The sequence below is a fragment of the Chenopodium album genome, chromosome 17, assembly GCF_948465745.1.
Source record: "Chenopodium album chromosome 17, dcCheAlbu1.1, whole genome shotgun sequence".
Classification (NCBI taxonomy): domain Eukaryota; kingdom Viridiplantae; phylum Streptophyta; class Magnoliopsida; order Caryophyllales; family Amaranthaceae; genus Chenopodium; species Chenopodium album.
Window position 1 is genome coordinate 48,187,162 of NC_137850.1, and position 14,614 is coordinate 48,201,775.

Consider the following 14,614-nt stretch of genomic DNA (forward strand, 5'->3'; position numbering starts at 1 on the left):
TAATTGAAAACACAAGTACTAAATGCAGTAAAAAATTTCCTAAATGCAGAAAAGATTAATAATATGTAAATTAAAAAGAAGACAAAAATAACCTCTTCTAAATCAATACTATCGTTTTCCTTAATACAGTGGATTCTTCACTCCTTCCCCCCTTCTCTTAATGTCTACTGTAATCTTCTCCAAGCCAATTCTACATTAACTTCATCTCTTAAACATTTTTTTGGTTGCTTATTTGTCAATTGGGTTCACAAACTGTTGTTATAATTCATAATTAGGTAGTTTACTTATACGAAGTATATGTCTAGTTTGTGAAAAAAATTGCCTTAAAGTTATAATTCACTGTATTTTGATAAGAGTATTTGTCTTGACGCCCGGAAACATCATCCGGTAGGTGGTTCAAAGCCCCGGAAACATCATCCGGTACATAGCTGTCAGCCCCGGAAACATTTTCCGGTAGTTGGTTTTAAAGCCCGAACATTGCAACCAATTGCAAAATGTTGGAGTTGGAAATTTTTTAGAGAAACTTTTCCATCAATCTTACAAATATTATGTACTTCGAATGATGAAAGTAACTGGAAAAAAAAGTCAAAAGGTTAAAGAAGTTGGAATTTGCGTACAAGTGGTGAAAGGGATGATTATATACTACATATACTAGTATAAAATTTCAAAATTTCTGGGTTGGAACTCTGGGACTTAAGAGTCTTAAAGAGGTTATTGTTAACAAAGGGTAAGATTGGAAATCTAATTTTTCATAAAAATTAATTTATACTGCATTTAGGTAATTTGGTACCTGCATTTAGTACCTCCCAATTGAAAATTAGATCAAACAAAAAGTGTTACCGTGCCCTACCAAGTACCAACTTCTCGTCTTCTCCGTTCTTCATCCCCATTGAAGCAGAAATTCCCCATTGAAGCAAAAATCGAAGATCATTGAAGTGAAAGAAGAAGAGAGAGCAGATTAATGGCGGGAATGGGAGATGGGTATGTGGGCAGTGCCCAAGATGCCGTCAGAATAAGGAGGCTTGAGAAGCAACGAGAAGCTGAGCGTCGCAAAATTGAAGAGCTTAAGAACAAAACTTCTTCTACTCAAGGCCAAGCTGGTCTTCTTCAATTTGGTTCCGGCACTTCCGAGGTCATACAACTCACTTTCTCTCTCTTTTTTTAATTGGGGTGGGATTGGATTTTCTGTTTGATTTCTGATTTTTTGTGTAATTGGAGGGTATTTTAGGTTCAATTTGATGCAATATTAAGTTTTAGGGTTTTTCTGAGGGTTGAATTGATTGATTTATTGGAATTAGGGTTGTTGTTTATTGAAGGGTTTGGTTTATTAATATGGAATTATTCTGGGTATTTAATTTGGGGATTGTTACTTATTGAAGTTTTTTTTGAGCCTAATTTCAGTTTTGATGACACACAAACTCAAATAATTGTTTCTTTCTTTTGTATTGTTCTTGTTGAGTTATTATTGAACGAGAAAAAAACTTGGTGGCATATGAAATTATATTGGTACATGAGGTGATGAGGATATGTAGATATTGTGGTGCAAAATCGATAATGAGCTTAACTATTAACTAACCCAAAAAATTCGAATTTCTTGCCCTTTGAGGAATAATTTACTGAACCAACCTCCTTAAGTAGTGCATCATTTGAGGAAAATGAGTTTTGGATGAATGAGGGATTTAGGGTTTCAACCATCAATCTCCTGACTTTATGATGATGGATCGATCGCCCTTAGAACCGCTGTGGAGCCGGATGTAGCAAACAAACTTGATTAGTTTACTTTCAAAGAAAATTGAAGATGATAAGGACAAGTAAATCATCTTCCAGTTACAGGCTCCGACATTCTTCTATCACATGCTTCTAAGTTCATATATCATAAAAATATTATGGGATATAATTGATAGGGGGTGTCTCTTTTAATGGATAGGACATGGGAGTTCTCTGATGGTGTGCTCAGTTAATAAATGAGTGGTTCTGGGTAATGACTTGAGCTTAGCTTAGTCTCTTTGAGAGTAAATATGTGGTACTTATTACTTGAATGAGTTTCCTGATTCTTTGTGAGAGTGAAGATGTGAAGAGAGTGATAGCATGTACAGCTGGTTAAGTTTGTTAGCATGGTTGGTGCGTAAGTCAATTGAAGAAAATATAATGATCAATCTCAATAGTCCCGTAATTGTTAGGGTTTTAGTCATTTTAGATGTTTGTGGTCTTAGGTATGTGGTTTTCCATACTGTACACTTGCCATGTGAGGGGGTTATTATTATTTTCTAAATTTTTTTGAAGACATCCTCTACTTTTCCTTGCACACTAGATGTTAATAAAGAACTATCCTGTGCTTCATAGTGATGAAAAACCCTTTATTATGGGGTTGTTGATGAAGGAAGATTATTCCTTTGTTGAATATTGGTTGTCTTTCCTTGGGCACGTGACTTTTTATTCCCCTTCTCTTTTACCCCTTCCGAAAAAGTATGGAGGCTTACCTGTTAAGTGTTGCCTATTTGTGGAAAACATTGCAAAGTGTAATTTTTTCTCGATAAAGATGACCAATATAGGAAAGTGTTGCACTTAAAAACCTGGAGGGAGTATTTGTGGAGAACATTGCTAATGCTAAGTGTTGTCTATTTGTGGATAATTTTGCTTGGTGTTGTTTATTTGTGGAGTTAGAAAGCTATTTTTAAGGCTAGAGTAATGGAGTTAATGTCCATGATATTGGTAAATCTTATTGATTTTTCCTTTTGTAAATATAATTGTGGTCTTGTTTAATCCCTTGTGGAGAACTTCCTGGCCTCTGCTTTTCCTTTTTATATGCTTGTAGACTGCCTGATTTATCATTATCATTGGTCTAACTCATCTTTGATTGTCTCCCATACTTTCTTGTCTTTCTTTGTTTTATGACGGTATAATCTGCTTTTGATTTTCTATATAAATTGTTGAAGGTAACTGCTTATCTTTATTGTGCTGTCTACTTGTCTAGTTGTCTGTACTCTATTGCTGCTAATTAGCTGGAATTTAATTTGGAAAAAAACTTTATGTATGTTCATTGTTGGCTATTTTTCATAAAATGAATTAGTTATACTAACTTTTAAGTATCTTGCCTTACTAAAGTGAAATAAATTTTTGTCATGTGTAAACATACGTAATCTAATTTCTAACAAATTTTGCAGATTCTTGAGACTGCATTCAAGAAAGAAACTATTGGTCTTGTTTCAAGGGAGGAATATGTTGAGAAGGTAAATCTATTTTGTCTCACTAGGTTTGAGAAGGTGACCTTGTCTTGTTTTGACACATGTATAGTTTTGTATATGTAGAGGGTCAATATTCAGAACAAATTTGAGGAGGAAGAGAAAGAGAAACTCCTGAAGCTACTGGAAGAGTGAGTTGAATTCAAAATGATGTTGGTAATTAAAGAGACAGTTGTGGTTTCTGTTCATAATTCCTTACAGTTGTGCACCTTGCCTTCCTTTTTGTCTTGTTTTGTAGGGAAGAAAAGCTTCAGTTAGAAAAGCGTCAAAAGAGGAAGAGAAAAGTGAATGCCCGGTTATCATTTGCTGAAGAACTGGACAATGGGTCTGAAGAAGAAGAAGAAATTAGTGAGAAACCTTCCTTTATAATCATTAAAGTTTATAACATCAATCCAGTGCTCTCTGTGTATTTTATTTACTATATCACCACATTCTGTCCTCAGGAGTAAAGCAAATTGTGCTCAGATTTTTTACCATGAAGAGAATTACAAATAACTCTAACAATAGCTTATTGATAAGATGAATGTTTGTTATATAATGTGCCATTTTAAGATATGTCTGCCAATTTTTATCAGTGGATATAATTTAAGTGGTTGACATACCTTTACTGATGCTGCTGCTTGCTCGTTACAGATAATGAGGAACCAGTCAAATTAAAATGTGGAAAGCTTGGCAAAGATCCTACTGTCGAAACTAGTTTTTTGCCAGACAGGTCTTGCATCTTCCGACATGACTTTCATTCTGTTCATGTCTTTGGGAAAAATATGAAATTTACTATTTTGAGATGCTTTTTAGTGAGAGAGAAGCAGAAGAACAAGCGGAAAGGGAGAGGTTAGGAAGACAATGGCTTCGTGAGCAGGCAATGATAAAAAGTACATATGAATCTTTACAAAATAATTTTCCATTGAATACCCCCATATATTTTACTCATTGCTTTCCTTTATTTGTTCTTGAATTTCAGACGAGCCTCTTCAAATCACATATAGTTACTGGGATGGAACAGGTCATCGACGAGTAATCCAGGCTAGTGAAATTCTTTAAATCCTTTAATCTATGACCGGTGGCATCTATAATGTTCTTTGCTTAGTTTTCTGAACATTTGGTTTTTTTTTTCAGGTGCGCAAAGGTGATACTATTGGGGCATTTCTTCGGGCAGTTCAGCAGCAGCTTGCTCCTGAATTTCGTGAAGTTCGGACTACTACTGTGGAAAATCTGCTTTATGTGAAAGAGGATCTAATCATTCCACATGTAAACTCTTTGTTTTATCCTTTTCTGATTTTAAAAGTTCTGCTATTTTTCCCTGCCCTTGACTTTGTTCTACACAATTATGATTTTCTGTTTTACAGCAACACAGTTTCTATGATCTGATCATAAACAAGGCCAGAGGCAAAAGTGGACCGGTAATTTATTCTTTTTTTATTCTTCTATTCTTTAGCTTGATTTGAATTATTTTGTGCTCAACATCTTTTGAGCTTAGCTGGAAATGATTCCAAGAAAGCACAAGAGAAAGAAAAAGTTCTGATATTAACCAAGTTGCATTCATTTTTTATTTACTTAATGTTAGCTTTAGTCTTGTCAGTAAGGGTAATAAATTGATATGGTGAGAACACTTTGCATGCTCCAATTATCAGAAGGGTGAAATGAGCGATAATTTATCACTGTGTGGACAAAAATTGAAGCTTCTAGGGTTATATCAACTTGGTGTCTCTTTCTTCATTCATGAATGATTTTTTTTAAGCAAAGTAATGCATAGATATGTGCTGCTGATCCTTGTCCAGTTGGTTACTTTCCTATTTGGTTCCTAATGACGTGAATCTTGATGTGATAGTTTGTACTTCCAAGCTCTAGTGAGTCTGCTGATAGCTTTCTAACACGGCCTAAATGCTTTTCAAAAAGTTAAGCTTAGTTGGTTGGAACTTGGAGCTTTGTGTTTCCCATTAATAACAATTGAATAGGGACTTGATTTATGCTGGTAGTGGGAGGTTCAAGAATTGCCTATGTTCTGATGTTTGGAGTTGGTGTGGTAATGTTGTTCCTGAAATAACTGGTAGGCAGCTCTATTGTGTGTTGTGTTAGTTTTTATAACAGATCATTTGTGACTTTGTGAATGTGACTGGTTAATGTGTAATGGATGTTTTAATTATTCATGTTTATCTAACTGAATAATAAGGTGAAAGGGAATATTTACAATTTGGACCCCCCCAAACCTTGTCTAATTAATTCACAGGGGTTAATACTGAGTTGATCTTATATTTAACCTTATAACCCTTGATGATTTAAGGCTGTATCACATCAACGTCACTTTATTGTTTTCTTTTACTAATGATTTCCCCTCCTTCTGTTATCTACAGCTTTTCCATTTTGATGTACATGAAGATGTTCGAACAATTGCTGATGCAACAATTGAAAAGGATGAGGTGAACTTCTCTCTGACTGTCACTTTTGTGTGTCTTAGCTTATATTGAGGACTGCTCCTTAGAAGTGAGAATATAGCCAATGATATCCGCATTAGGGATAGTAGTGATCATAGTTGCATTGTCCTAACAGCCAGGTTGTAGATAGGGGTGGGGAGAAGTTACATTCAGAGGCCGGAGTAGTGGAGTTGATACTTGATTTCTTAGACTATCTTGAGTTGAATCATTGTGCTTTTGTTGCCTATGTTTTGATAAGCTCACTTGAGCTTCTGAATCATGCAACCAAAGTTGGGCCCGAAAGCATGAGCAACCTATTAATCACTTTTTAAACAAAATCCTATCAAAGCTTTGTGGGATGATTAAGGGATTAAGATAAAACTGGGATTTTTATCAAGATGAATGCAAGGCAAATTCAGTTCGGCTCAGTTTAGCGGTCCTGTGTGGACAATGTTGATGACATTATGCCATTTGCTTTGGAAATGACAATGTACGCTTTATGTTTATACTCAGGTGGTTTAGGAATTATACTCCTGTCCCCTTTTGTTTAACACATTGGGGTGAAGTCACTTTTTTGAATATTTGGTTGGGAGGCGTTGATGAGAAAGAAAACTGAGAAACCAAATGTAGTGGGTGTGAGAGCAGTGGTAAACTATATACATATGTAGTATGGGGCGAACTCAAACGGACAAGCTAAATGGTAACTAGGCAAAATATTAAGGGACTGGGAGTAGTTGTAATTCAAGTTGATTACATCCTAGTGCATATGTTACGAAGTTGCTGGATGGACCTTCTCTTACTTCAGTTACTTGGGGTCTTTGAGATGATTGAATAGAATCACCATGCCTGTGCTTTGCGCTTTTGCCCCTCTTCGATAGTCCGATTTCAGTAAATCAATAGCATTCGGTTGCATGTTACAACGAAGTGAATTAACTTTTTAATCTTGTTTTGCATCCTTCCCTTGCAGTCGCACGCTGGAAAAGTTGTAGAAAGACACTGGTATGAGAAGAACAAACACATTTTCCCTGCATCAAGATGGGAGGTACTAACTCTACTGAGCAAATTATTTCCCTTGTCTCCTCAAAATATGTGGTTCAGCTGTATTATGCTTGTGTTTAATTTCCTATCAGTGAGCACATAAATGTCAACATAATTGACTCTGGGTTGATGATGCTGGCCTCTTAAGTACATCTACTTTGAATTGAGTTCAAGTTGAAACAAGTTCTAGCCTCTTGCAGTGCCACTTCGCTTCCTTCTGTCTGTAATCAGTGTTCACCTTGTTTGAACCTCTCATGATAAGCATATGGCATAATTTTACACATATACCCTCTACCATAGCCGTGCTATGTCTATCAACTCTATCCTCTTCCGTCAGTCAAGTTAGGACATGATAGTAAATCCAGTTACTATAAACCAATGCTATTTCAGGAAGACGACAACTTTTTTGGGACATTTGCATATAATTAATTCACTATTAATTCCTTGTGGGGGATGTATCTTTTGCTGATCTGTATATGTCCTGTTGCACTCTACTTTCTTTTCCTGAATATTACTACGTAGCATTTTCCATTGTACAAATTAGGATACTCCTTTCTTCTGATCAGCATATGTGGACCTCTTTGTGTTATCATTTGCAGATTTATGACCCAGCAAGAAAATGGGAACGATACACGATCCATGGAGATTAATCAACCCAAGAAAAAGATCGACCTGTAACTGAGATATCGTTTTTGACATTTTTTTTTTATAGCATAGCTCTGTATCTAAACTTACATTTATTGTATTTTTTTGCTGTTGAGAGGAAGGAACATGATTTTTAAAGTTTAGTTGTCCTTCTCTTTTCCCGTTTCTTACCAAGTTCTGAGAAGAGATTATAGAGTAATCCATATATGTAAGTTTTAAGAGAAAACATGGAAGGAATTAGATCACCATGAAAAATGTTTTGATCTAGCTGATTTTGTCGAGGACAAAGTGATGACATTATTTCACTCTAATCGATCCAGCTGACTTTGTTGAGGATAAAGTGATGACATTATTTCACTCCAACTACTTTCGTCGTGATTCCTTAAAATGGAGAAGAGTTGTTAAACCACTGTAGTAGTGCCCAACACATGTTTATATAATTATATTGCTATGCGTGTAATGCGCAACATCTTTTTCTTATACTCTGTATGTGATTAATCAAAACTCACTTTATGGGTAGTACGAGTATGTAGATAATTTGGTACTCTTGAAGAGTTTCTCTGTTTTTTTTTTTACTGAATAAATTATTGAATTTTACAAACTAATAAATGACCTATGGTATACTCCGTATTTGCTTGATCGTTGTTAAGAATATGGATAATGTAGTTTCAACAAGCGGCATTTGAATTAGGCTATGTTAAACTCGTAAAAATATATGAGCCTTGATAAATTAATGTAACATGTGAATTATTTGAAGATTAGCCAAAAATTGTATTTTCTTACAAATATTTGAGGACTTAATGATCTATATTTTGAAATAATTAGGTTTGATTTCGCACCTTCTTAACCATATGGTGTGCATCCTACATTTATAAATCTCAATTTTTTCGTAAATTTATTTTTTGTTTGGTTGCAGTGCTGTCTCGAACATTTTTGAATCTTAGAGCAAAAACTAAACAAGGGTCCCTAAATAACAAAGACGTAATTTCAAAATATTTGCCAACAAAATATTTTGCCCTTATATTAATTCGAATTATTTGATTATTTTTCGACCACCGAATCCCATAAATTAAATGTTTTTTCTTATAAAAATCAATTTTCATTTAAAGATGTGAGGCCCGTCTAAAGGGTGCGAGCCTTAGCCGTTGCTCAAGGACGTAGTCGGCTTTGTTTGGTTTGTAAGAAGAAGTGTTGTATTAGATCAAAATTCCTTACGGATTAACCCTACCCGAATTAAGGGTGTGTTCTATTCATTTAATTTTCAAGTCTGAACTTAGCTTATTTTATCCAAACTTTCCTAAACTATTTGAACTTACTAGATGTTATTATACCTTATTTTGATTGTAATTTATACCTGAATAACCCTTATCAAAACTTATTTGTTCTAAGGGCCTGTTCTCTTCAGCTTAATTTCAATTCAGTTCAATTTCTAATTTTCTTCTCTTATAAACAATTCAATTCAACTCAGTTTAGTTCAATTCAGTTCAGTTCAATAAATGAGAACATGCTATAAGTTGACAAAACAAAACAAAACAAGCCCTAACTAAATACACATGTCACATGTGCTATAATATTGAAAAATCTATAGTACTCATACTCCTATAGTCCTATTCCGATTACAATTTTCCACCATAAAAAAAGGGAAAAGAAAAATAACTCTCCTTCCCCTGTCCTTCGTATAAGACTTTCAACACCTTCCCTTCCCTAAAGATTTTTCATCTAATACTCTCTTTCTCTCTCCTCTCTCTAACAATGGCGATTAGGGTTTTTTTCCTCGCTTTGCTCCTCCTTGCTTCTCCTTTCCTCCAAGGTAATTCCTTTTTTTCATCGGATCTCTATTTTCAGATTCTCTAATTTCATACTTACACTCTGATTTATTTACCAATTCTCTTCTGTGATTTCTATTGCATGCATGGATCTGAATTTCTGATTTTTTTTTTTTTTTTTGAGATTTAATTTGCACGATTGAGGATCCAAATTTGCATTAATACTTGTGATTGTTTAGCCTTAATTTAGATCTGCATGTGTTGAATTTATTGACCCAAAATTTTTAATTTGATTATTGTCAAATTTTGATTTTAATTGGAAAAATTCTGAATTGTATTTGTGGGATTTGATTGTTAGTTGCTAGATGTCAATCGGAGCCTACGGATGATCCCATTGGTGATTCCATCGCCGAGGAAATGAGTGATCTTGGAGTTGTTAACGATGACACTCAAGTTTATGGTGATGAGAGCTTAAGCTCTGCTCCTGGGGTTGAAACAGCTTATGTTTTCCCCAAAAATAGTGGCAAAGGTATGATCTGGTCTTAATTGTTTGAATTTCAGCTTCGTAATGTCTGCATTGTGTTTTTTTTTTTTTGGGATTGTTGACCTAATCTGAAACGGGTTTGTTTGTTTTGCAGTTGTGACAGCTGGGGAAGAATCGGAGGTGCTTGTTGGAATCAAATATGATGGTATTTTTCGAACTTTCGTAGTTTCCCTCGGTTTCTTCGCCTTTGGGTTGTTTGCTTAGTGTGGTTGGGAACTTGACATTGAATTGCTTAATGCTTTTCTAAAGGAGATGATAGTTGGCAAGTAGTTTTCTTGGAGTTGTATGTACTTGCATGTGATGTTAAATGTTTGTGGTGTTGTCAAAGTTTGTTTTTTTCACTTTTGAAATTCAGGGTCTAAGAACTATAGGACTATAATTGTTGTTGCATGTGATGTTTATGCATGTGGTCTTGTGCAATGTTGTTTCACTGGTAAAATTGAGTGTCTTTAGAACTATAGGACTATAATTGCAGTTAGCAACTTTGGGGGGGGGGGGGGATTGGGAGATTTCTATTAGTTGTCATGTTCCTTTGTGAATATTGCCATCAGAGAGACTTTTTCAGATACTTGAAGTATATGCGGGGGAACTTGTGATGATTTTATCTTTGTGGTTGAATTGAGTTTGCTTGAGCATATTTCAGCATAGAAATGTTTGTGTGTGTATGTTACCAAACATACAACTATAAAAAATATGTTTCTGCTATCATAAAATTAAGATAAGGTTTACATTTCGGTTAGAAGAAAAGTGTATTTTTATATTATATAATTCTAAATGTAAGGAAACCAGTTCATTGAGATGAGGATACTAAGAGTGTTTTTTACTGTGATTGGCCACTATTTTGGTGCTTTCTAATAATATTAAAAAAGCCTTTAATTTTTTCCTTTTATTAATAATCTACTATTTTCATGAGTGAAGTGAATTTAGTATCTTGACTTGGTTATAATGGGTTGATGATGGGGTTGAAGTTTCTTCAAGTGAAGAGTTTTAGGATTTTATTCTAGTTGCAGGTTGCATTTTGATATTACAAAGTGAAGGCATTGATATGTTACCTTACTATAATTTATTTTACAGGGGATGCAAGTTTTAGTGTTGTTGCAATCCATGCTAGCGTTCATCTCCCGTATGATCATCGTTTGCTTGTTCAGAACCTTACTGCACAGGTATATAAAGCTCTTTAATTTGTATGTAAACATGGATACATGGCCACCAGAATAGCGAACTTATTATTTAAAATATATGATTCTGCCTTTTTTCATCTAGGCCATACTTGCTCCATTAGTATATCGTATCCATATATATTGGTTTTTGGAACAGTTAGATTGTTGAAGTAACCATTGGGCTGTTATTGGTTGGTGACCAAGTTTAATGGGTTAGATGTATTTGTCTTTGTACTTTAGCAAGTCATATGTGATATTTTGAAAGCGAATCAGATTGATTTTTCTATCTGAGTTTGGAAGAATTATTTGTTACACTTGGTACTGGTTATCTGGTATTGTCCTCTATGCTAAAATTTAGGAGCCAACTGATTTAGCTTGTGAAAATTTGGTGCATGATCCATGCTGTGATGAGGTTTTTTCAATTTAACTTTTTTGTCATGCTAATGCCTGTTGTCTTGTTTTTAAAACTATATTTTACACTTTGTACAATCTATTGGTTGCATCACTATTGACCACCAATTACTTCATGTTGTCTATTTGTTTTTTTTCTTCTTGCTGATTTATTATTTTGCTATTGTGTGTTGGGAAAGAGGAATGGACATGTAGCCCATGTGTGGGGTTGCAGATATCAAACTACCTAGGCTTAGGATGTGGTGTTTTTTGGGTTAAAAAATAAAATAAAATGAATTGTTACTTGTGCTGCTTTCGTGTTTGTTTCATATTGTTTGAGATTGTGCTTGTTAAGTTTGTTCATTTTAGTGAAGCTTGTGAAGGTTGGCTAACTGATGTAAACGATAAACCTGTCAGGTTGTCACTGATACGCTGCCTGCATTTATTTCACTGGTTCATCTGCATTTTATTTTTTCCTGTACCTGGTGTATATTATTTTAGAGCTGTTCATCTTCTGTTTCTCTAATTTGCTTTCAATTTATGCTTAATGGTCTCTTCTTCAATATAGGTATTCAACAATGCCTCAGTTCCTTCATCAGCTCAAGCCACTTTCCCCTATGTATTTGCTGTCAGCAAATACTTGCAGGTACCTGATATAATTCTGATTGTCTAGTTCAGACTTTATTTCATTAGTGGCTGTTGCTTGTAAACGGCTAAACGCTACATGATAAAAATAAATCATTTATCTGCTTGTAAAATTAATGGCAAGACTTTTCATTGCAGCCTGGATCATTTGATCTTGTAGGATCTATTGTTTATGAGATTGACAAAACTCCGTATCAGAGCACTTTCTTCAATGGCACCATTGAAGTTACTGAGGCCAGTGGCCCCTTGACCATTGAGACTGTTTTCCTGGTTATGCTTGCTTTTGCCCTTGTTGCTGCCCTTGGTTTGTGGATACGTGGTCAATTACAACGCTTCTCAAAGGTAAATTCTTTCTCCATTTTTGTAGTCTTTTGTGCAATTTTTATTTTCTTGATTTTGTATGTCCCACCTTTTTTTTTTTTTTTTTTACTTTTTTCTTCAAACACTCTTATATGTCCTTTCACATAAGTAGTGTGCTTTTCTGAGGGATCTTGAGGTCCAAATTGCTCATGTTGATTGTTTTGGGGGGTATTAGGTTTTGTGGCTTACTGGATAGTGGGCACTAGATATCCTAGGATAAATATTTAATGCTGGATGGAGGTTATGAACTTGCTTTATGCTGTATTGTTGTATTTTCTTTTTATCATTGGCATGATTAATTACATGTCAAACTTGAGTTCCATTATGGTACATCTTATCATCTTCAGCAGGTAGTTGATTCTGTTGTCAAAACGGAGATGTGCTAGTACAGTTGTATGTCAGTTTTTGTAATCTTTACTTATGATATTTAATTACATCTGTCTCAGAAATCTAAGAAAGCACCTAAGGTGGAAGTTGGAACTCGATCAACTGATGCATCATTGGATGAATGGCTGCAGGTATGTTGGTTCTAAGCTTAATTAATTAAAAATCTTAGTAGCTTCTCTATGAATGAATGATTGCTAATATCCAGTCTTTCGTGGTTAATGCAGGGTACCGCATACACCCAGGCCAACAAATTGAAGAAGAAGAAATAGATTGGTCTGCTGCGGTACAAAAAACTGTTGTCTATTTATAGGCCCATGTAACTCAAAACTCGGCATTTGATTTTGTTAGAGCGGAAGAGACTACTTTTTTAGTGTAGAATGTGCAAGGGAATTTTGATGGGAGTTTAGTCTACAATGATATTTGCTTTAGCTCACCCATCAGTTACTTGTCATACAAATTATACAGTTTCGGAACAGGATTTTTTTTTTTTTTTTTGTAAGCATGTAGATCTTCACAAATTAGTTACAATTATCCACTTTTCGTTAATATTTAGTGCTGTGATGTTCCATTATATTTCAAACTCCCTTCTCAGTATTCTTAGCTGCATTGGTTCTGACTCCTTGTATTTTAACTGAGTTTTGGTTGACATGGAGCAGTTTGCTTGATGTTGTTTAGCTCTAATTGCTCTATATAGCTCACGTTCGATCGAAGCTTTCTAGTAGTAATAATGATTGTTGATGCCTATTATCTCACTGACTAATCTTGTTACTTCAGTGTCTCATATTCTAAGTTTCTTTAAGCATGCAGATCTTTTCGATTTCGAATCCAATTGCTTGTTTTTCTTTAATTTAGATTCGTGCTGTTTCTGACTTCGTACCATAGTAACTATAGCATACTATCACTTTGAGTATGAGTCGATTAATTGTGGATGAAGGGAGTACTATATTGTCGAGTTGTCGGACTACTAATAGATCTGAAATAGGAAAAGTTCACTGATGCGTGAAGTAGTATCGTTTGAAACTTCATGTTGCAGGCCATCGTATAAGCCATCTTACTACCTCTTCTGAACTGCACAAAACCAAATCATATTCGTATCCAATAATCAAACATTTTAGGTGAATTGAGCAGTACACCTTTTCTTTAAATGTGAGAATTAATTATGGACAATACAGTGCTTTAGCTCTACTTATAGAGTAATTGCAGCCAAAATTAACACTTTGTCAGTAAATGCCATTCTTTTATGAAGTGATTCTTTAGCAAATTGATTTAAAAGGAGGGTCCATGAGAAATTCACAATGAATAATTATTATTATTATAATTTATTTATTTATTTATTTATTTTTTTTTTTGATGAACACAATGAATAAAATTTATCTCATACTGAATTTAATGATATGATATGCATCCTTTACAATAATTGTGGTGTTATTTCTATAATGTCAAATTTAAGTCGGATCATTATTTTTGGATGGTGGTACACTGGTACTTAAGTGGGCGAAACGTAGGCAGGGATGATATTGAATTAAGTCACACTTAATTTCCTTGCTTGATGACGCCCTTCAGCTCACCTAATAACCATAATTTATAATCTAACCACTTTATATGCACGAATTTAATTATGGTTTGAGGCTGTAACTAACAACTCAGTTTCTGAAATTCTGTACACACTATATTGTATTAGCTTAGTTGGAAATTAGAATTTAGTTCACTAATTTTTAGTTAATGTCCTTTAGAAGAAAATATCTGCCATGCCTTATCCTTCTAGATTTGTGGTCATTACCTTTTGAATTGGTTTCCTGAGAGTAACCTTTAATTAGGACTTGCTATGCGTCTTTTACGGCTTAGCACTAATAGTAAAACCGAAAAAGAAAGTTAGGTCGTTCTGCCTTGTTATATATACTTGCACTGTTGCACACGCCTTACTCTAAAGACGTGGATGTTAGCTAGCTTAGTTGGTTAAAGTTTTGGGGCTGACGCCAAGATTTAGATCAAATCCCGTTTACGTCATTACTCACTACCCCTTTGT

At 34.6% G+C, this 14,614-nt stretch overlaps 2 protein-coding genes across 2 annotated transcripts; both read left to right on the forward strand.

Moving 5' to 3' along the window:
- The first annotated feature begins 822 nt into the window (after window positions 1–822).
- LOC145588318 (protein XAP5 CIRCADIAN TIMEKEEPER-like) lies at window positions 823–7,647 on the forward strand. The gene is made up of 12 exons (XM_081644959.1): window positions 823–1,132; window positions 3,165–3,230; window positions 3,309–3,373; window positions 3,481–3,590; window positions 3,876–3,954; window positions 4,038–4,114; window positions 4,204–4,265; window positions 4,359–4,490; window positions 4,589–4,642; window positions 5,594–5,659; window positions 6,621–6,695; window positions 7,291–7,647. The coding sequence occupies exons 1-12, from the start codon at window positions 962–964 to the stop codon at window positions 7,339–7,341; spliced, it is 1,008 nt and encodes a 335-aa protein (XP_081501085.1). The 5' UTR covers window positions 823–961; the 3' UTR covers window positions 7,342–7,647.
- Window positions 7,648–8,992: 1,345 nt separating this feature from the next.
- On the forward strand, window positions 8,993–13,078 carry LOC145588319 (translocon-associated protein subunit alpha-like). Its single transcript, XM_081644960.1, has 8 exons — window positions 8,993–9,146; window positions 9,461–9,631; window positions 9,741–9,791; window positions 10,721–10,809; window positions 11,765–11,842; window positions 11,980–12,183; window positions 12,648–12,719; window positions 12,813–13,078. The coding sequence occupies exons 1-8, from the start codon at window positions 9,089–9,091 to the stop codon at window positions 12,855–12,857; spliced, it is 768 nt and encodes a 255-aa protein (XP_081501086.1). The 5' UTR covers window positions 8,993–9,088; the 3' UTR covers window positions 12,858–13,078.
- The last annotated feature ends 1,536 nt before the right edge of the window (window positions 13,079–14,614 follow it).

What these genes read in the sequence shown, in the direction of transcription:
- LOC145588319 (XM_081644960.1), top strand. Translation starts at nt 9,089, where the DNA reads ATGGCGATTAGGGTTTTTTTCCTCGCTTTGCTCCTCCTTGCTTCTCCT. An exon ending in TTCAGAACCTTACTGCACAG is followed by an intron (nt 10,810 to 11,764) that starts GTATATAAAGCT and finishes TCTTCAATATAG; the next exon opens with GTATTCAACAATGCCTCAGT. An exon ending in AATTACAACGCTTCTCAAAG is followed by an intron (nt 12,184 to 12,647) that starts GTAAATTCTTTC and finishes CATCTGTCTCAG; the next exon opens with AAATCTAAGAAAGCACCTAA.
- LOC145588318 (XM_081644959.1), top strand. Translation starts at nt 962, where the DNA reads ATGGCGGGAATGGGAGATGGGTATGTGGGCAGTGCCCAAGATGCCGTC. An exon ending in ACTAGTTTTTTGCCAGACAG is followed by an intron (nt 3,955 to 4,037) that starts GTCTTGCATCTT and finishes GATGCTTTTTAG; the next exon opens with TGAGAGAGAAGCAGAAGAAC. An exon ending in CCAGAGGCAAAAGTGGACCG is followed by an intron (nt 4,643 to 5,593) that starts GTAATTTATTCT and finishes TGTTATCTACAG; the next exon opens with CTTTTCCATTTTGATGTACA.